At 29.0% G+C, this 22,112-nt stretch overlaps 3 protein-coding genes across 3 annotated transcripts; 1 reads left to right on the top strand and 2 right to left on the bottom strand.

Annotated features, from left to right (window-relative positions):
* Positions 1–4,182: 4,182 nt before the first annotated feature.
* On the top strand, positions 4,183–4,366 carry BDBG_16370 (uncharacterized protein; the record flags this gene model as incomplete). The annotated part of the gene is made up of 1 exon (XM_031724335.1): positions 4,183–4,366. A coding segment is annotated over one exon (183 nt), but the record flags the coding sequence as incomplete, so codon positions are not given.
* A 15,687-nt stretch (positions 4,367–20,053) lies between these two features.
* Positions 20,054–20,336, bottom strand: BDBG_16369 (uncharacterized protein; the record flags this gene model as incomplete). The annotated part of the gene is made up of 2 exons (XM_031724334.1): positions 20,054–20,246; positions 20,322–20,336. Coding segments are annotated over 2 exons (208 nt in total), but the record flags the coding sequence as incomplete, so codon positions are not given.
* A 366-nt stretch (positions 20,337–20,702) lies between these two features.
* Positions 20,703–20,921, bottom strand: BDBG_16368 (uncharacterized protein; the record flags this gene model as incomplete). Its single annotated transcript, XM_031724333.1, has 1 exon — positions 20,703–20,921. A coding segment is annotated over one exon (219 nt), but the record flags the coding sequence as incomplete, so codon positions are not given.
* Positions 20,922–22,112: the final 1,191 nt, after the last annotated feature.

Raw genomic sequence — 22,112 nt, 5'->3', positions numbered from 1 at the left:
CAGAAAATTCCAGCTCAGAATACAAAAACTGTTTACAAATTGTAGTGTTTTAACATCTTCTGATACTTTGAAATCATTTGACAATCTCATGACAAAGGAAAAGAGAACACAGTCTTAAAGATAGACACATTAAATAGATAGATAGAAAGGAATTGAAAGAAAAAGATAAAGTAAAGAGAGACTGTAACAAAACAAATTATTAAAAAATAGTATATAGCTGTTTTAACAGACTATATCTGATTGATTTTCTTCTCTTCATATTCAGATATTTCTGAATTTAGCCATTTTCTTATAGCTGCTTGAGTTTCTGATAGAAAGTCTATTAAGTATTTAATTCCTGTCTCAGTTGAGAATAAGAATCTCATATTTAATTGATTTAAATCATACTTCTCTTTCAATCTGGCTCTGAGACTATTGTATAATGCACAGTGTATTATAATATGCTCAGAATTCTCATTTGTATTACAGAATAAGCATTCTATTAAGTCAAATCTATCATCAAATCTTTGTATATAAGATTTGAAATAGCCATGTTCTAGTTTCACCTGTATTATAGATGAGAATATTTTCTTTTTATATTTAATTAAACAAGATTTTCACTTGGGTTTTATTTCAAATCTTGAATAATGTATACTCTTCTTTTATTTCTGTCAGCTTTCATTTCACTTGTCTAAACAAGATTCTTTTATTTCTCTCTTTATAAAAGACTAGAACATGATTTTTTGAATAGATCTGCTTAATTCTGCACTCTTTTTTGCAGCTGAATCAGTCAATTCATTAGCATGAATATTCATATAAGCAGAAACTCAGTGCAGATGAATTATCAGCTTTGATATTCTTCTCTTTTAAATTTTTAAAACAGAGTTTAAGATCAGTTCAAGATTCATTTAATCATTATAAATCTGACTATTTCTAAGTCTTTTTAAAACAGCTTGACTATCAGAGAATATTCATGTCTCTTTCAAACTATTTCCTCTTTTATAAGATTTTATTTCAATGAGTTTGAAAGCTTTCACTATTGCAAATAGTTCAGCATCAAAGACTTCAGATTCACAGTCTAAATTTCAGAAATCTGAGATAAAATTGATATTATCTTCAGTATAAGCAATGTCTGTATCTAATCTATTCAAATTCTCATTTTTTAAGTCATCTGAATAAATCAGAATAGAGTCTTTTATATTAATTGTAGAAATTCTCTTCAAATACTGTTCATATTCTTTCTCTTTAGATAGTTCACTTATTTATAAGTCTATAAGAGATTCAAGCTTTTCTCTTCAGAGAGATAACTTCTCATGATCAACTTTTTCAACATTTAAAGAAGAAAATTGATTTTTAATCAGAGAGTATAGTCTGTACAGTTGAGAAGACATCTTCTTTAAAGAATTATTTTCATTTCAATTAAGAAATCTATTTCAATTCAGTTCATTTTCAGAGTTAATTGATAGAAATGAAGAAGAGACTCTTTCTCTGATTATATGATTTAAGCTCATCTTTATAACTCTCAGAGTATAGTTCATACAGGTCTTTTCAAATCTAATAGCAGAAGAAGAAATTGAAGCTTCAATTTTCATTGCTTTAATAGAAGATGATTTAAATACTCTCAGAATTCTTCTTAAGACTCTGTTTTACAGACTTTGAAAGAGTTCAGTGAAATTCTCTTGATTATTTTATCAAACTTGAACTTCATAATCAGCTACTGATATAATACAGGCTATATATAACTGTCTCATAGTCTGGAAGAATAGACCTCTCTCTATATTTGATAGTCTGATTATGTTATTCAATAGTCTTTCTGCCTTGACAGTTCTTTATTGAATATGATATTTAAAATTCAACTTAAAGTTTAATCATACTTCTAATCATTTGATATTAACACTGGGTTTAATCTCTCTATTTAAAAGAGTTAGAGATAGTTCTTTCTCATTGAATCTAGAAAAGAAATGAATTAACTCAGTTTTATTCATATTAAATTAAATTTAATTGATATCTACTCTAACAAAGATTTTCTTTGCAGCTTCTTCAATCACTTTCAAATTCTCTTTAATAGTTTTTAAGCTGTAGACTAGATCAATATCATTCATATAACTTAGAGATTGTACTATTCTCATATTTCTATTTTTGAATAGATATACAGTGTATATTGTAAATAAAATGAGTGAGATTGAAGATTCTTACAGTACTTCTATTTTTATCTCAGTCTTGTCTTATTTCATTTTATCAAAGAAAAGTTGTATAATTCTTTTAGATATAAAATAGTTAACTTATTTTATTAGAGAAAGTGATAGTTTTAATATCTTCAAAGTCTGAATTAACTTTGACTTTGAAACATGATTAAATACTTCTTTTATATCAATAAAAACTGCAGTTGAGACCAGATCTTCATGCTTTGCTATCTGAATATTATGAATAACTGAGAGAACAGTGTTAATTGCAGAACACTGTTTTCTATCTCTCATTTATTCACTGAATAACAGAGAATTACTGATAGAGCTTATAAAAGATAGTTAAGTAGCTATTATCTTTTCTAAAATCTTTTCTAAACAGTTCAATAGAGATATTACTCTATATGACTTAAGAATTGAAGTTTTTCTATTAAATTTTATAAGAATCACTTCAGTGACTTCTCTTCAGCATTCAGAATGATATTCATTTTTCAAGAGATTAAAAAAGAGCTTAAAATATTCATTCTTTAAGTAGAAGTATGTATTTTGAATAATCAAGTGATTAATTGAATCAGGCCCTGCAGCAGTTTTAACTGAACTTGAGAAGATAGCTGACTCTAATTCATCTTGAGTAAGATCAGGCCATTCTCAGTCATTTTCATCAATATAGTTGAGAAGTGACTACAGGCACTAGTCACCCACAGAATGCATCTTAAGCTAATTACATTTAATCCTCTATAATTAACTGATCATCACATTTATTCTCTCAGGCCAGCCACTAATTTCCAGGGATGTTAGTTAGTGGCTGTCACTGCCTACTTGGTGATGTACACACCAAGCTTTTGATTGCTGATCTCGGTCTCATTAGATGCTCATAGGCCTATCAATCAGCTGTCATGGCCTCACCCTGTGTTAGAGACTAATCATAGACTTGATGACTGCAGTCCTCTCTGCCAGTATTAGGGCTTGACAGTGAGCTTGCAGGCTCTAGCCTATCAGGGTGCTCTGCCTAGGGCCTAGATGCATGTCTAGGCCTGCTAGTCAGGTGATTTTCAAAATCATTCTCTGTATTTGAAGGGGAGCTAGGCTTCAATGACAGTTCTAGTTAGAGACTCACTTAAGTAGTGTATAACCACTACATTAGGCTTGGCTCTATATCATTAGAACCTTGATGGGTGCACAGTAGAATAGTGAGACATTGGCATCTCATATCAGCTCTGATGAGTGTTCACAGAATCTTGCTTAACTAGTGACTTGGCTTGCAATAGAGAGTTCTACCCTGCATCAAGCCTTACTAATTAGGCTCAGCCCCTATTACATGAGGGCTTTCATGGGTAAGAAGTGGCAAGTGTCAGTGATGAGATTCAAACCCACACACCTCTAATGTGTGCAGCCTTGATTATCAGTCTTATCAACTGGGCCATGCTGACTTCTCAATCTCTTACATCTGTCTCTGTGTCTGATTCTCCTGCTCTCACTATCTCTGTTTCTGTGACTCTCACTCTCACTACTTCTGCTCTCTCTGCTTCTGTCATCTCTACTTTTATTATCAGCTCTTCTCATTTCAAGAAGATGTTGTATAGACTTAATAAATCATATTTCTCAGTATATATACTTCTGCTCTTCTTACTAATCTCTAAAATAATTTATTATACAAAGACTGTATACAATACAACTATTTAAAGCTCAGTCACAGACACTGATTATTATATTCATTTTAAATATTTATGATAAGATAATTATTTATTTATATCAGAGAATCACTTCTCTTCTTAACAGTGTTAAAATTATAAGTCTTTTCTTTTTTTATCTTTTCTTTCTAACACTGATTTTCTTGTCTTTAGAAAAAATCATTATAGATTTTATTATACATAAAGTTATAATATTCATAGATATTAAGAAACTTTTTATAATTATTAAATTCAATATTATAGATATATTCACTCTGATAAATATCTTCAGAATAATTAATCTATATTAGTCTATTCTCTAACATTTGTTATCTGACTTCATGATGTAGATGAAGAATATCTGTGTTTTCAGAAATAGAAACTCAGATATTATACTCTTTTATACTCACAGATATGAGGCTTATACATCTTATCTGAGATGTTATTATAAGAATGAGCTGTTCACACACTGTATTCTGCTTTCTATATTATTTCATATCTCTCTCTCTCTTTCTGAAAAGTCTCATACATGTTGTAATTGCATGTACAACTCTAAGACTAGTAGATATTCATTCAGTAACTGTTCTCATCTCTGATTTTGCAGTTCTCATACACTAACAATGATTCTTAGTTACTTCAGCATCAGAGATCATTCTAATCAAAGATGATTACACTGTCAAGACTATCTTCTCTCACTCTTAAGCTTCTTTCATCACTTTCTCTCTCTTCTCTGCAGAGAAGATTGTGTGTACACTGAATTATAAGCATTCAATTTCAAGTAGCTCTCACTGTTATTTATTCAGTTCTACACTCTCTTCTTCTTTCATTTCTTCTATCTTCATTTTCTCTGTCTTGACTTCTGATTCTGTGAGTCTCACACTCTTCTTCAATTTTTCTACATATACATGTACATATTTCTATATTAGCATTTCAGTCAATCTTGTGATCAATGATACTAATATCATACACAGAGTGATAGAGAAATTGAAGACATACACAGTGTTATTGTGAGAGTAGCTTGCAGCTCTTAAATTTCTTATAAATCTCAAGTTCTGAGATTTTCTTTGTTTTTGACATTTTTCAGATGATATGACATTGAAAATAGATTAAATATATGATGTATGAAAATGAATGAGATATATATGATAATATTTGTCTTTTACAGCTGACTCTTACAGTTGATAATTAATTCATTATTTCTTTTCTTTTCTTACACTTTTTCTTTATCTGCTAGCTACTACTCTTACATGATCTCTATATAATACAGTATTCAGTGACTAGATTCAGCAGCTTTCATCTCTTATAATTCTGTCTTATACATTATACTATCTCTCTTCACCTGCTCAGACTACTACAGTAAACAGCTTATTAAAACTAATCTCATTCAATCTCTGAGTGTTCTCAGAAATTAAGATGACTTAATTTCATGCATTCACAGATGTTTCAGATGCTTCATTCTCTGTTGTCTTTGTAATTGAACTAGTGTAAACAGTCAAATTCAACTCTGAATTTCTTTTTCTTCTGTAATCTGACTTATGTGTAAGTCTGCTGCTCTGAGACTGCTCTTTACTATATTATATTCACTGTCTGCAGTGTCTTATTATACAACTGACTATAGTCTCATTACTTATTAAAGTATGATATTTATCTGATTTCTTCATTTCTTCTCATTCTTTTCTTATAATTATGAAAAGATCAGAATAAGTGAAATCATCTGATTCATAAGCATCTATGATTTCTCTTACTTCATAAGACTTTTTAATTATAAGTCTCTTCTTTTTCAACACTGATAATAGTGCTGTAGATGATTATAATCTGCTCAGATCTTACATCTTTACTTTTATAAAATATGAATCATTTATTAAGTTGTATAAGACTTATTCCTCTGATTCTTTCAATGTGTATGTTTTCAGAGAATGTGATTTAAGTATTTTATATAACTCAAATCACCTTGGTTGAAACTTCTCAGAGCTCTCATTGTGTATGAGAACTTATATTTCTATCTTGAGACTTGATTTCTTAACTAGTGAGTCTTATATTCTTTTCAATTAAATTGCTCAGTTCAGAAGTAACTCATTAGCTTTTGTACATGCATGACTGATCTCTTTTAATCTTGATTCTGCATCTGTGACTGCTGTATCTGCAACTGTTGTATTCATAACTATTGTTTCTGCTGCATCTGCAACTGATGCATTCATAATCACTGTTTTCTTCTTCACTTTTTCTGAAGCATTCTTCAGAATGCATGAATGCAATTCATACAATAAATAGAATGATGAACACTTGAAGACTATATACTGCTGAATTCATGTGACTAATAGTACCTGATCAAGATATTCATCTCATAATTATATTAACTTACTCACTGAATATTTTATCAGTATGTTATTCAAGATTTCATTCAAGTGTTTCATCTTCTCATTTATCTGCAGATAATATAATGTTATTCTATAATATCTTATTTATAACTGACTTATAAAATACCTCACTGCTTCTTCTACAAGATTCACATCATTATCAGTTAGAATCTCATGCAGTATTTCATAGTTGATATAGATCTTATTATGTAGAAACTTCATTATTCTCTTCTCTATTATTTCTGAAACTGCTTTCACAACTGGTCAGTCAGTAGTGTAATTAATAGCAGTGATTATTTATCAATTTCTATTTGATGTTTGTGACAGTATGTCTATAAGATTCATCTCTCATCATTTAAACAGTTGTATTGTACATTTCATCTAATGTTACACTTTCTCACATTCTAACTCTTTCTTAGATTCTTTCACAATCTGACAATTCAGACACTTATGAGTGTATATCTGAATATTCTCAGTCATGCTTAATCAGTACACTCTTGATTCAAGTACACTCATGAGTTCAGAGCTTTCTAAGTGACTGAATTTCTTGTGCATGTGAGTCATCAAGTCATGTCTAAATAAATGTTCTAGATACAGAGCTTTCATGTATTCTGAATTACAGTAAAGTATAACATCATTTTTCAATTTTCTCAGCTTCAAGTTTGAAAGCATCTCTTTTACTACTTTCATAAGATGCTTGTCATCTGACATCTTATCATTCTTCAAGTGAGAGATCATTGTATTCACTCATTCTAATTCCTTACATTCTCTCAGTGTATTTAATACAAACTTTTCTTGTATCTGATTCACAGAACTCTCACTCATGAAATCAGATCTGCAACTGATTGTATCAGATATCACAGTATTCAATCTCTTTCAGTATTTAATATTAAGATTGTACACTTGAAACTCTGAGATTCAACATGCTAAGTATTTAAAAGGTTTTATCATTAATTGTAGATAGATAAGACTTTTATAATTCATGATCACTGTTATTATATACTTATTATTGATATATCTATTTCATAACATCAGCACATGCTTGATTGCTAGCAATTTCTTTTCATATACTGAGTAATTGTGCTCAGTATCTAACAGTTTCCTACTATCATACATCATCAGATGCAGCTTGTTATTCTTATCTATTTATAGAAGAGTGTCTCTGATAGCTTATTCAGATACATGCATCTCAATGTAGAAAGGTTTATCATAATCTGATTGAATAAGCACTGAGAATGTTGTTATATATTCTCTCAGTGTGAGAAAAGCCTCTTTATACATGATATTTCAGATGATTGAACAAAACTTCTTCTTTCACAGATTTATATCTGTTTCTCTTAAGAGATCTGAGAGTGATGCAGATATTTATATGAAATTCTTAATGAATCTGCAGTAATATGAGATCAACTCAAGAAACTATTGTACATAGTGTATATTTCTCAGTCACAGTTAATTCACTACAACATTCAATTTCTCTGAAATAAGATATATACAGTTATCACTTACTACATATTCTATAAACTTCAACTCTTCTATTTCAAACACATACTTTATTAATTTAATGTAGAGCTTATACTCTGTCAGAGTTATAAGCACTTTATCAAGAAACTTCAGATATTCATTATATAAGTTTGAAAAGACTAGAATGTTATTAAGATATACAAGATATGAGGTTTCATTCTGTTTATAAAGAATTATATTCATCATTGTTTAAAAGATAACAGACACATTTATCAGAATAAATAACATTATCAGAAATTCAAACTTCTCTTATTATATATTAAATGCAGTTCACAGTACTGACAGTTCATCTATACAGATCTATCAGTATCTCAAGAGAAGATCAATCTTTAATAGATATCAGATGTTTTTAACTGTATTTAACTGTTGTTGAATTTATAACAGTGAATATTCATTCTTGATTATAAGCTTGTTAAGTGCTTAATAATTAATACACATCTGTCACTCCTCATCTATCTTTGTTATAAATAGAACTGAAAAGCCTCACACACTTGATGAGAGTTGTATGAGATCATGTTTTAGAAGGTCTGTGATCTAACACTTCTGTTCTTCAAGATGCATTTGTGACAGAGAATATGCATTCTGATTGACTGATTTCATGTTCTCTGTGTCAATCTCATGTACAAATCCTCATTTCAGCAGTAATTCTGATGAAAGATCTGTTCAGAAGATCTTCTCATACTTCTTCAGAAGCTTCTTCATACACTTATTCTTCTATATATTCTTTATCTTGATTTTCTTCACTTTCAGATTCTGTATGATATACAGAATGCTTTCAGATGAGATCTTACAAATCATTCTCTTTGCTTATTGATGTATAAGCACATTTAATTCTTTTATATCAGAGACATGAAATGTTCTTCTCATATCAGTTGATAGAATTATATGAACTATTTTCTTTCTATCAGTTAACTGTATATGATATATACATCATTGAATCTGCAGATTGAATCTTTGAAATCAATCAAGTTCAAGAATAAGATTGTATTTCATGTTCTGCAGCTCTCATGCTCAAATATAGTAAGATCATTCTTCAAAGTGTAAGAGAACTCTTACTCTTACAGATAATATCAAATATCAGTTATCAGACAATCTTATATATCAGAGATTCTTCACTCAGCAGATCTCTTTCAGTCTTCAGATTATATAATTACTAATATATTATATAGATACTTCTGTGTCTGCTAACACTTTTGCAGTCATCTCTTAATTCTTATTCAAGTGCTTCTTATACATTAATATTTCAGGTCTCAATGTATTGAGATGAGTATTCACTTCATTCTCACTCACATCTCATTCAGAAGCCTGCTTTCTCTTGACATTCACAGAATTCAGAGAGTTATCTAACACAGATATCTCTTTTACTTTGAAAACTTTTCATAGAATATCAGTGAGTGTCTCTGAGCTCACTGATTCTGCTAGTTTTTTAACTCTCTTGCTTCTCTTAACTGTGCACACTGTGTATAATTCTTTGTATCATGATTCTGGCATTCATAGTTGAAGCAAGCTCAATGCTCATGACACTCAGATTTTCACTCAGAGGATTTCTTTCTCAGAGAATTCAGCACATTAGCAATAACATTCAAATCTAGATTCATCATATCTGAGTGTGTAGCTTGTATTATAGAAGTCTGATAATCTGTTCTCTGTTAAGATATACTCAATTACAGTATTTTCTATCATAGTTAACTCACTTATTCTCATATAATAAGAATATTGTATGCTTTCTTCACTGTGTCTGACTGTGAGATTAAGTATTTTTATTCTGCTCTCAACTCAGATATAAGATCATGAATAAAGATCTGTAAATAGAAAGATGTTAAAAGCTCTTCATTCAACATAAGATAGTATAAACTGAAGTGTGTGAAGTATAATATAAGATCACTCACTTATCTACACTCAGTGAAGTATTTGTAATACTTGTCTTACATGTTCACTTTCTCAAAGTTATATAAGATTCATTTGAAAAACTCATTCTATATTTATAGAAATGAATATTGTTTCAAATCTGCAAGATTCATCTTTTTATCAGTTATTTATAATGACTTCACTTTTCTATGTAGAAACATGACAGATCTTAAGACTTGTTGAAATTCTGTTGACTGTCTGTCTGTAAGTTTGCATTCAATTCAATAATATAATTACATCTGACTTAGCCAGCTGATTGCAGCATCATTTTTTCAGTCACTATTAAAGCTTGATGACTGTGAGAGATCTTCTGACTTGATGTATCTCATATTCAGATTCTCATTCTGCGCAGCAGTCTCTGATAATGTGTACACTTCTGAAGAGATTATGAATAATTGTGATGAGATCTTCATATTTAGCATAGTCATCTGTAAATATTCATTCTCTCACTGCAGGCCTAAGACCTGGTTTTCTCTATTCTTATTAATGATAATGATTGCATCAGTGAAGCTCTTCATAGTGAATACTTCATCTACAGTGAATGTTAATTGTTATTTGACTTCTGTCTCAGTCTGCCACTGTATATACAAGGCCTTGATTTCATTTAGAATTCTCATACATGTACAGAGCTTTGATTTCAGTTCAGCAGTTTCAGCTGCTTTTCTTACTGCTTTGAGTAAATCTTCTAAGAGGTTCTGCATATTTTTCAGTTCAGATAGCAGAGAAGAGTATTGTTCATATTAACTAGAAAAGATATTCATTTCAGTGATTTCTCATTAATTATATAATGTCTATCATTATATCACTATATCATTATATTACTATATTATTATATAATTTCTGTTATCATTATACAACTCTGATGATAATCACTTCTTCTTTTATTCTTCTGAGTAGAGAGCAGTCTTCTTTGAATCTGATTCATCACTCACATTCACTTTCTCACACCTCATTCATTTACATATGATATGTGACATTCATCTGAGTGTGAAGTTTTTCCTTAACAAGTGAAGCAGTATTAATCAGATGCTCTTTCACTCACCATTCTTTATACACTATCTTTTGAGACATTTTTAGAACCACACTGGCATGATAACTATAAATCACTTCATAGATGGAATTATTACATTCTGAAGAAGCCTGCACTTCTCACCAGTTTTTAGACATGCTATCAGATGTGATTCAAAGGTTGCTTGAGCCAGTGTATGATTACAGGTGTACGCCGGCTTCTTATATACTGTACACTAAATTAATTGATGGCCGCTATGGCCTCTTTACATTTGTAAGCAAGTTCAGAAGCGGCTGTGTTATCATCCGGCGGTTGTACATTCTTCCAAACCACAGATATTTATAAAGTTATTATATAAATGAGCTTATCTTCTCTAATTAACTCTGCAGTATCAACTGATTCTATCTCTGTAAGTAAGTCTGTTAACACTGATTAGAAGTATAAACCTGACTCACAGACAGCTATATATGAATTATATCTTTAAAGTTATATAAGTTTTAAGTATATATTATCTATACTATCTGTGATAATCACAGTTTCTGTAAATCTTCTTCAGATTTCAGAGAGATCTTATAATTCAAAGATGACTTTTATAAGTCTCTCAGCTCTCAGATCTGAGTTCTCATATTCTGCTTATTATAAGTACAGATTCTCAGTTTTCATCACTCAGCTTATTCACTCTATAAGCTTTAATAACACTACAGTGATCTGAGATTCTGAGTTTATTAATACTTTTCATACTTGTAGAGTAATAGTACTGCAGTATAATATCTCTCTATAAGTATGTATTTTCATTAAAAGAGTAACAGATTCAGATATTAGCTTTAAGACTCTTAAAAAGACTGTTGCTGACTCTGTCTATTACTTCTTAAATTTCTATTTTAATTTATTCAGACAGTTTATATAAAGATGTTCTGATTTAGAATAGATAAAGTAAAGACACTTTTTCTTATTCTCTCTATTATACACTCTATTTATAAGAGCTTATAAAGCTCTCTCTCTCTACTTAGTAGTCAGATATGAATCTCTCTGTATCTTATTATCTTTTCTCAGTAAATCTGTTCTCTGTTATTCTGACTTTTATAAAACTAATTAGTGATTCACTCTTTACAGATCTGTAACTCTCACAGTAATCTGTAAGCAGTGAATAAGAGTTATCAGTTTCTTCAGAGTGAAGAACTTAAAGTCTTACTTAATAAGCTTATTCTATATATCTTTATTCTGTCTCTTTATAAATATTATCATTCAGATCTTATTTCAGAACTCTGTTTTTATAAATCTTAATTCACATTATAATTTTATAAAGTACTGTAAGTAGTCTTTATCAGATTTCTTATCTCTTTTTCTAATATTAATAATTACAGCTCAGATATTCTCTATCTGATTTATAGAGTTCTTCAACTTATTCTCTAGATAGGTTTTAAGAATGAATCAGTGAAATCTCTTATAATCATTCTCTAGATAATTCAGTCAGTTCTTGACTTCAGTATAGTAGAGATCTGTTATTGTATAAATAACAGCTTCTTCATCTTTTATATCACACAGTTAGACTTATAAGTCAATTTCAAATACAAACTTATAAAAGCTGTTATGAATTGTGATTTGATAAGTAATCTTAAGTAGTTATAGCTTGAGAAAATTTCTTTTCAGTTTATAGATATCTCTGAAGATTATATCTAAAGACTCAGTTTAAGAGTGTTTACAGATAGTAAGCATTTCTTATAGAAAAATAGCTTAATTCAGTAAAAGATACTTAAGAATGTTCTTCACTGAGATTGATTTATTTATAAGTTCAGAGAGTTTCTCTATCACAGATATAGAGAATGATATTCTGTAAGTAATGAATAAGTGTTCTGAAATTTCTTTTACAGAGATTATTCATAATTCAGATGACTGCTTCAAAGTGACTGTAGTAGAGTTCATAGAAATTGAAGTATATAAGTCTCTAGTTCTTTTAGTTATAATAGATAGTTGCTGACTGACAGAGCTTGAAATATAAGAATAAGTGCTCACAGGCAATTATTCAGATTTTTACAGCTTGATATAATATATACTGTTAACTACTAGAAGTATTCATGATAGAAAGATAAATGTAGAGATTAAATATATAATAGTATTCAAGCTGAGTTATGAATAGTATTCATACACTTCAGTCTATATAGTTGTGTATAGTCAAGAGCCGCTAACCCTATTGATTACGCGAGAGATAGGAATAGAGATAAAGAATTCATAAGAAGCGGGATTTCTTACAAGTAAGTATATGTATATTATATGAAAATTAAGCTTTTTAGTAACACTCAGTCTCTGATATTATGAAAATAGAGTCTCTTTATGAGATTCATTTTTATCAGAAGTCAGAGAATCTTATATTTCTCAAGATTATCTTCACATATCTTATCTATGAAATTGTTGAAGAGAATCATCAATTTCAGTATTCTGTTCTTAATATCATTCAAGTGACAGCAGAGTTCAGTCTAGTCACACTTTTTAAGTGTATATTTTCTAATTATTCATATTTATACTGATATATACTGATTATTTATTAGATAATATTAAGATAATAACTTATCACAGCTAGACTTACCGTGTGACTGTGTCTGAAACCAGGACCAGATTTTTTGATAGTCTCATCATCAATTCAACTGATTCCATTACACAGGTTTAACATTAGATAGTAGTCTTATACTGTCTCAGTGAGACTTACTGTCTACTCTTATCACATTTTTCAAATGAGATCATGATTTTCACTTCTCAATTTAAATTATTTTTATTGCTTTAAATGACTTTAAATCTCATTTAAGTGTTATCAAAAAGTGTTACTTTTTAAAAAATTAAAAATAGTTTAAAAGAAACCTTAAAATGTCTAAAAATAATAACTTTATGTCAAGAATGAAACTAAATGAGATCAAATAAAACCACTTTCTCATATTTTTCAAGTTATGATTTCATTTTAAGATCTCATATATAGTCACTTTGCATGTTTTTTTAATGACTAGTCTCAGCGGAATTCACACTAAGAAATGTATGAGATCAGATTAAATGAGACTAAACATGAAATTCATAATCTCAGCAGTCAGTCTAATCACAGCTGTGTTACTCTTACTATAAGAGATATATAATTGATAATAAACATTGTAAAGACTCTGAGAAGTGAGTATTTTAAGAGTGCTACAGCTCTATAATCTTGATTTTTTTTTCTTTTTTCTTTTTTCTTTTTCTTTTCTTTTTTTTTCTTTCTCTTTTTTTTCATTGTGATTTTTTCTTATTTTTATTTTATTTTTTGTTTTTTTGTTTTTTTTGTATTTTATATTTTTTTTTATAATTGAAATTATATGAATTATAATCTGTGTTTAGAAAAGTAATGATATTTAATAACACTCTCTGTTAAATTTTCAACAAATGAGTACTATATTATGATATTATATAAGTGAGAAATAATTTTATAATCTCATTTAATATCATTCTCAATAATGAGATCAGAATGAAAATGTGACTAAGAATTTAAATATATTCTTTATCTGTGACTAGATTTTTATTTGAAAAGTGAATCTGAGATTTTTAATATTTGAAATAACATGATTTGAAATTAATATGATGAATATAAATTATAATCAGAAGTAATGCTTTTAGATAATATAATAACTGTAAAGTTTAATTCTGATCTCAAACATGGTCACACGGTCAGTCTAGTATATATAAACTATGTTAAAGATCTTAGATGGGACAGAACTGTATATTAAGCTTATAAAGTGCAACTTCAGTACTCACTGAATTAATGTTCTAGAATATATAATTATCACAGATAATATTCAGAAGAAATCTTCATAAGTTAAGACTATTCTATTATAACTGAAGTTAACTAGTATTCATAAGATTCAAATCTTTCTAAGCTTTGTAAATTTCTATAGATAGTTTATCTTTGTATTTATAAGAATCTTCTTAACTCTTACAGATATACTGAGAAGTGAAAATAAGAAGAAGTTATTCTATAAATAAAGAATGAAAAGATTATTAAGAAGAAAGAACTATAAGAATTTTCTTATCTCAGAAGCTTGCAAGATCTTTACAATATTAAAATAGATATTTACAGATATAATAATAGTCTTTCACTTTAATCTCTTACTCTTAATTAGATTGAAGATAGATATCTTCTTCTTTATAATTTCATAAATAGTTTTATAACTACAGTTAAATAGAAACTGAATTTCAGTGATTTTCTTCTTATAAAAGATGTAATCTATGAAGATTAACTATAATATTTATAATCAGAAGCTTCTTATAATAGTGAAATTCTTTTATTACTGATATTACTACTTTGAGAATATTATAACAGTGATTACTATTAAAACTGATTATAATAGCTTATAACAGTTTACTTTAATTAAGAAACTCTTACAGTAGTAGATTTAGTGAGCTTAGAAACTGAGTAAGTTCTGATTTAAGATATAGTATATTAAGAGAACAAAGAACTCAGTAGATGAACTCTCTTACAGATCTGACTATATTAAGGAGTTCATAATAACAGATATAGAGAAGTTAAAGAAAATAGAAAAGCTTTACAGAATACTCAGACTGAGTATTATAAAAAGATTAACTGAAGAGTCTCTTAATTCTCTATAAGAGAAGAGAGAAAAGAGAGAGAAGAAATCTGTATAACTACTCTCTATAACACTGAGAGTTAACACTCTGAGAATCTTTATAAAGATTCTTAAAGAGAGTATCTATAATCTGAAGAATTTACAGACTTTAAGAAGCACTGTGAAATTATTATTATTATTATTCTTCAATTATAGATGTATGCAGTCAGAGACTATGACATCTACCTGAGAACTTTTAGTTCTCAGGGTTTTTCCTATATCTGTAAAGTTAACTATTATACATTCATCAATTTCAGATATGCAAAATCAGAAAATTCCAGCTCAGAATACAAAAACTGTTTACAAATTGCAGTGTTTTAACATCATCTCATACTTTGAAACCATTTGACAATATCATGACAAAGGAAAAGAGAACACAGTCTTAAAGATAGACACATTAAATAGATAGACAGAAAGAAATTGAAAGAAAAAGATAAAATAAAGAAAAACTGTAACAAAACAAATTATTAAAAGATAGTATATAGCTGTTTTAACAGACTATATCTGGTTGATTTCCTCCTCTTCATATTCAGATAATTCTGAATTTAGCCATTTTCTTATAGCTGCTTGAGTTTCTGATAGAAAGTCTATTAAGTATTTAATTCCTGTCTCAGTTGAGAATAAGAATCTCATATTTAATTGATTTAGATCATACTTCTCTTTCAATCTGGCTCTGAGACTATTGTATAATGCACAGTGCATTACAATATGCTCAGGATTCTCATTTATATTGCAGAATGAGCATTCTATTGAGTCAAATCTATCATCAAATCTTTGTATATAAGATTTGAAATAGCCATATCCTAGTTTCAGCTGTATTATAGATGAGAATATTTTCTTTTTACATTTAATTGAACAAGATTTCCACTTGGGTTTTGTTTCAAATCTTGAATAATGTATACTCTTCTTTTGTTTCTGCCAGCTTTCATTTCACTTGTCTAAACAAGATTCTTTTATTTTTCTCTTTATAAAAGACCAGGACATAATTTTTTAAATAGATGTGCTTAATTCTGCACCCTTTTTTACAGCTGAATCAGCCAATTCATTGTCATGAATATTCATATGAGCAGGAACCCAGTGCAGATGAATTATTAGCTTTGATATTCTTCTCTTTTGAATTTTCAAAACAGAGTTTAAGATCAGTTCAAGATTCATTTGATCATTATGAATCTGACTATTTCTAAGTCTTTTTAAAGCAGCTTGACTATCAGAGAATATTCATGTCTCTTTCAAACAATTTCCTCTTTTATGAGATTTTATTTCAATGAGCTTGAAAGCTTTCACTATTGCAAATAGTTCAGCATCAAAGACTTCACATTCAGAGCCTAGATTTCAGAAATCTGAGATAAAATTGATATTATCTTCAGTATAAGCAATGCCTGCACCTAATCTATTCAAGTTCTCATTTTTTGAGTCATCTGAATAAATCAGAATAGAGTCTTTTATATTGATTGTAGAAATTCTCTTTAAATGCTGTTCATATTCTTTCTCTTTTGATAGTTGACTTATTTGTAAGTCTATAAGAGATTCAAGCTTTTCTCTTCAGAGAGATAACTTCTCATGATCAACTTTTTCAATATTTAAAGAAGAAAATTAATTTTTAATCAGAGAGCATAGTCTGTACAGTTGAGAAGATATTTTCTTTGAAGAATTATTTTCATTTCAATCAAGAAATCTATTCCAATTCAGTTCATTTCCAGAGTTAATTAATGAAAATGAAGAAGAGACTCTTTTTCTGATTATATGATTTGAGCTCATCTTTACAACTCTCAGAGCATAGTTCATACAGGCCTTTTCAAATCTAATAGCAGGAGGAGGAATTGAAGCTTCAATTTTCATTGCTTTAATAGAAGATGATTTGAATGCTCTCAGAATTCTTCTCAAGGCTCTGTTTTACAGACTTTGAAAGAGTTCAGTGAAATTCCCTTGATTATTTCACTAAACTTGAACTTCATAATCAGCTACTGATGTAATACAGGCTATATATAACTGTCTCATAGCCTGGAAGAATAGACCTCTCTCTGTATTTGATAGTCTGATTATGTTGTTCAATAGTCTTTCTGCCTTGACAGTTCTTTGTTGAATGTGATATTTAAAATTCAACTTGGAGTTTAATCATACTCCTAACTATTTGACATTTACACTGGGTTTAATCTCTCTATTTAAAAGAGTTAGAGATAGTTCTTTCTCATTGAATCTAGAAAAGAAATGAATTAACTCAGTTTTATTCATATCAAATTGAATTTGATTGATATCTGCTCTAACAAAGATTTTCTTTGCAGCTTCTTCAATTACTTTCAAATTCTCTTTGATAGTTTTTGAGCTGTAGACTAGACCAATATCATCCACATAACTCAGAGATCACACTATTCTCATATTTCTATTTTTGAATAGATATGCAGTGTATATTGTAAATAAAATGAGTGAGATTGAAGATCTCTGTGATACTTCTATTTTTATCTCAGTCTTGTCTTATTTCATTTCATCAAAGAAGAGTTGTATACTTCTTTTAGACATAAAACAGTTAACTCATTTTATTAGAGAAAGTGACAGTTTTAATATCTTCAATGTCTGAATTAACTTTGACTTTAAAACATGATCAAATGCTTCTTTTATATCAATAAAAACTGCAGTTGAGACTAGACTCTCATGCTTTGCTATTTGAATATCATAAATAACTGAGAGAACAGTGTCAATTGCAGAACACTGTTTTCTATCTCTCATTTGATCACTGAATAAAAGAGAATCATCTATAGAGCTTATAAAAGATAGTTGAGTAGCTATTATCTTTTCTAAAACCTTTTCTAGGCAGTTCAATAGAGATATTACTCTATATAACTTAGGAATTGAAGTTTTTCTATTAGGTTTTGCAAGAATCACTTCAGTGGCTTCTCTCCAGCATTCAGAATGATATTCATTTTTCAAGAGATTAAAAAAGAGCTCAAAATATTCATTCTTTAAGTAGGAATATGTATTTTAAATAATCAAGTGATTAATTGAATCAGGACCTGTAGCAGTTTTAACAGAACTTGAGAAGATAGCTGACTCTAATTCATCTTATGTAAGATCAGACCATTCCCAGTCATTTTCATCAATGTAGTTGAGAAGTGATATATTCTCTTCCTCTGAATCTGAATCTGAATCTGGTGAGTTCTGAAAGAGAATTCTTATGAAAGCTTGACATTTTTCCTCAAAAGAGTTTGCTGTATATGATTCATTCTGAAACTCATATTCTAAGACTGGAAGTTTTGCTACACTTCTTGTTTTAGTATAGTTAAAAGCTTTAAAAACTTTCTTCTCTTATGCTTCTTCAAGAAATTTATTTCAGCAGTCTGTTTTAGCTCTTTTAATATCTGAAAAATATTCATTTCTGACAGCTTTGAACTCTTCATCAGATATTACATCATTCTTTCAATCTCTTCTAGCAGTAGCTAATTCTTTTCTTTTAGATGAGATATTCTCATTTCATCAAGATTTTGAATACTCAGAAGATTTTCTCTTTGAAATATTATCTCTAACACTTGTTAGAATAATAGATGTAATAAGCTTCACTCTATTCTCAAGTATTTCATTTGAGATATCTTGACCAGAATTTCAATATAGCTCATTCTGTCTTTCAGATTTTAACAGTTTTATGCTTTCTTCAACTGCTTTCTAATCAGCTTTTTCAAAGTTATACTGATTAGAGAGAAGAGGATTTTCACTCATTTGTTTTTCACTCAGTTCAATATCAAATTGAATAATCTCATGACCTGATTCTAATGTCTCATTTAAATCAATAAACCAGTTTACAAGTCTTCTTATCATTAGATTTTGTGACATGAAGATTAGATCTATAATAGACTTCTGTTTCATATCTTTTCTAAAGAATGTTTGTTGATCAGACTTATTAACCAAATGTATTGAATGCTCAAAGATTCATTCAATCAGATTATCAGCTCTCACTGCTCTCTTGCATTCTGAATTTCATCAGAGATGATGTGCATTGAAGTCTTCTGTAATTATAGAGTTTCTTGATAAAGTAATGTTCAGAAATTCTCTATCAATTGTTCAGATATTGTTATATTTCTTTAATGACTTTTCATTATAGATATTTATGAGCTGTATAGTATCAAACTCATCTTCTTTATCTATAATGTCACTCACCAGAATATCAGGGTCAGACATGATATCAAATCTTAGATTAAATTGATATCTTGATCTCTTTCTTTCATAGATCACTACTCTTGACTTTATCTCAGACTTTTGAGGTAAAAAGCAGTAGTAGCTTGAATGAGAAATGACATATTTTTACTCAGTATCAAAATTCGGCTTCTGAAGCAGTATAAAATCAACTTTTTATTCAAATGCAATTTGAAGACAAGAATAAATACAATTTGAGTTTCTATTCATATTATTTTGAATAAATGTGATTTTTGAAGAGTTTTTAAACTTTTTTTGTTGTTTTTGTTGTATATTCATATTAAAAGAGAGTAGAGTAGAATCTAATCACTATCATCAGATAGTAGATTATAACTGTTCTGAAAAGTAGAAATCTCAACTGCTTGCATTATATCTAGTTTATCATCAGAGTCATTTCTCAATTCTCTAATCTTAACAGAAGTTTGAGGATTCAAATTGTGTTTACATTTAGCTGGAGAATTGAAGTTTGAAGACTTAGATAGTTGAGAGTTTCTTCTTTTTAAGCTTGCAGTTGTGAGTTTACTGGCTTGACTATTCTCTTCAGTTCTAGATTTACTCTGAGCTTCATCTTTTCTCCAGTTCTTTTGACTTCTTGAAGCAAATATACATTCTTTTGAGCTAGATGCATGTTTTTCTTTGCAATTAGAGCATTTAAGCAGAGTATATTAACATATTTCATCTCTTTTTGAGTATATTTCACATTTATACTCACTAGTTTTGTAATCTCTGACACAGAATACATATTTTGAGTCTCTGAAACAGGAGATTGCAAAGTGTTCATATCTTTGACAGTTTGAACACTGTGTTTGAGCTTTGAGATTCATTCTTGAGTCTTTGTATTCATGAACTCTCATTTTCAAACCTGCTACTCTTACTTCAGAGATCTTTGACTGTTCAATTGTCTTTGTATATACTAGAACAGAGACATTTCTTCTGCTTTGTCTAAACTCAATTGAATTTAGTCATACAGGCTCTTTTCTCAGTTGAATAGAGTTGTATTCTTCTAATTCATTTTTGAGAAGTAGCATTTCTTCTTCACAGTCAAAAATTTCAACTGAAATATCATGAAGAATGAATTTGCTTCACTTTTCATCTCTCTTAGATAGAATTGTTGTATTTAATAAAGATTCTACTGCTGATTTTCAGAGATTCTCATTCTGAATAAGAAATTCTGCACTGAATTCAGACATTGTGATCAGAATGATAGAGTTTTCAAAGAAGAATGACTCAATTGAAGCTATAACTGGTTTTTGAACTTCAATATCAGTCATTAACTGAGAAAAGAACTGCTGATTGATTTCATTTCTAATTCTGAAAATGAGGTTTGAGTTTAGCTTATTTCTCTGTAATATATTCTGATTAGAGACTTTGAGAATAAGTCTTCTATTTCTGAAGATTTGAAGATTTTTCTCTTTTTGCATTTTTTTCTTCACTCTTCTATCACTAGAAGTATGAGCAGTATTCTTCTCAGTTTTCTCAGAATTTTGAGCAGGTTTTGAGATAGTAGATTTAGAGACAGCAGGTTTAGAGGCAGCAGATTCAGCTGCTTGAGCCTATGTTTTCTTCTGATTTAAAGAAGAAGAAGAAGAAGAAGTAGAAAAGAAAGAAGAGTAAACTGAAGAGTCAGTGATTGTATTAGAAATTTTCAAAGTTTTTTAAACTGTGTTTGAAATTCTAAGTTTGAACTTGATCACTTTCTGTAGTTGTCTAGCCTGAGCATGAAGAATTAATAGAACTTCTTCATTCATCTCACTCAGACACTGCTTTTCAAGAATTTTACTTGCTTTTTCAAGTTCCTGTATTTCAAGAACTTGTTGTTTCTCTATTTCTTCTTTCTTTCTTCTCTTCAGAATTTCAATCTCAGGAATAGCATTTGAGAAAGCATCTTTTTTCACATCAACTGAGTGTACTTTTGAACTCATTGTTCTTACTCAATGAAAAGTTGATCAGACTAATTTAATTGAGATATTTATTAAACTCTTTTGAATTGAAAAGTTGGTCAGACTATTTCAATTAAGAGGTTTCTAAGTCTGTTTTCAATTGAAAAGTTGATCAGACTATTTCAAAAGAAGAATAACAGACTTTTGTGTATAAAACACCTGATTTTTTTCACACTAGTTCAGTAACTAGATTAGATTTTTGAAGAGAATCTAATAAACTAAAATTGATTTTTAAGATAAATTAATAAAATCTTTACAATCTCTTTCTTGAGATACAGTGAGGAAAAGTATGATATCAATTGATAGTAAATCAGATAATATGACAGTTTTTGAGAGAAAAACTGACAAAAAATAAATCAATTTTTTGCAGAGAAATTGATTAAAACTATTCAATTTTATTCTAAATTATTCAATTCTTCTCACACAACAAGTGTACAACTCAAATCAGTTAATAAAGAGTGTAAAAAAGAATTAAGTATTAATAAAAGCTCTTCAGTCACTGAATAAAGTAATTCTTACTTAAAAGAATATGAAATTATGACAGAAAATAACTCTGTTTTTAATTCTTTGTAAGAATATTATGTAAAATCCAGAGAAAAACATCTTACTTTTTCAAGAGAAGTAAAAAACTATTTCTAAAATCTTTTTTTTGCATTAACTGCTGCAGAAGAATGAGATAGAAACTGCTAAGATATGCACTACTGTATATCTTCTATCAAGACTGAA

Source organism: Blastomyces gilchristii (genome assembly GCF_000003855.2).
Source record: "Blastomyces gilchristii SLH14081 genomic scaffold supercont1.2, whole genome shotgun sequence".
Classification (NCBI taxonomy): domain Eukaryota; kingdom Fungi; phylum Ascomycota; class Eurotiomycetes; order Onygenales; family Ajellomycetaceae; genus Blastomyces; species Blastomyces gilchristii.
Note: the sequence above shows the minus strand (reverse complement) of the source record. Positions and strands in the feature narration are given on the sequence as shown.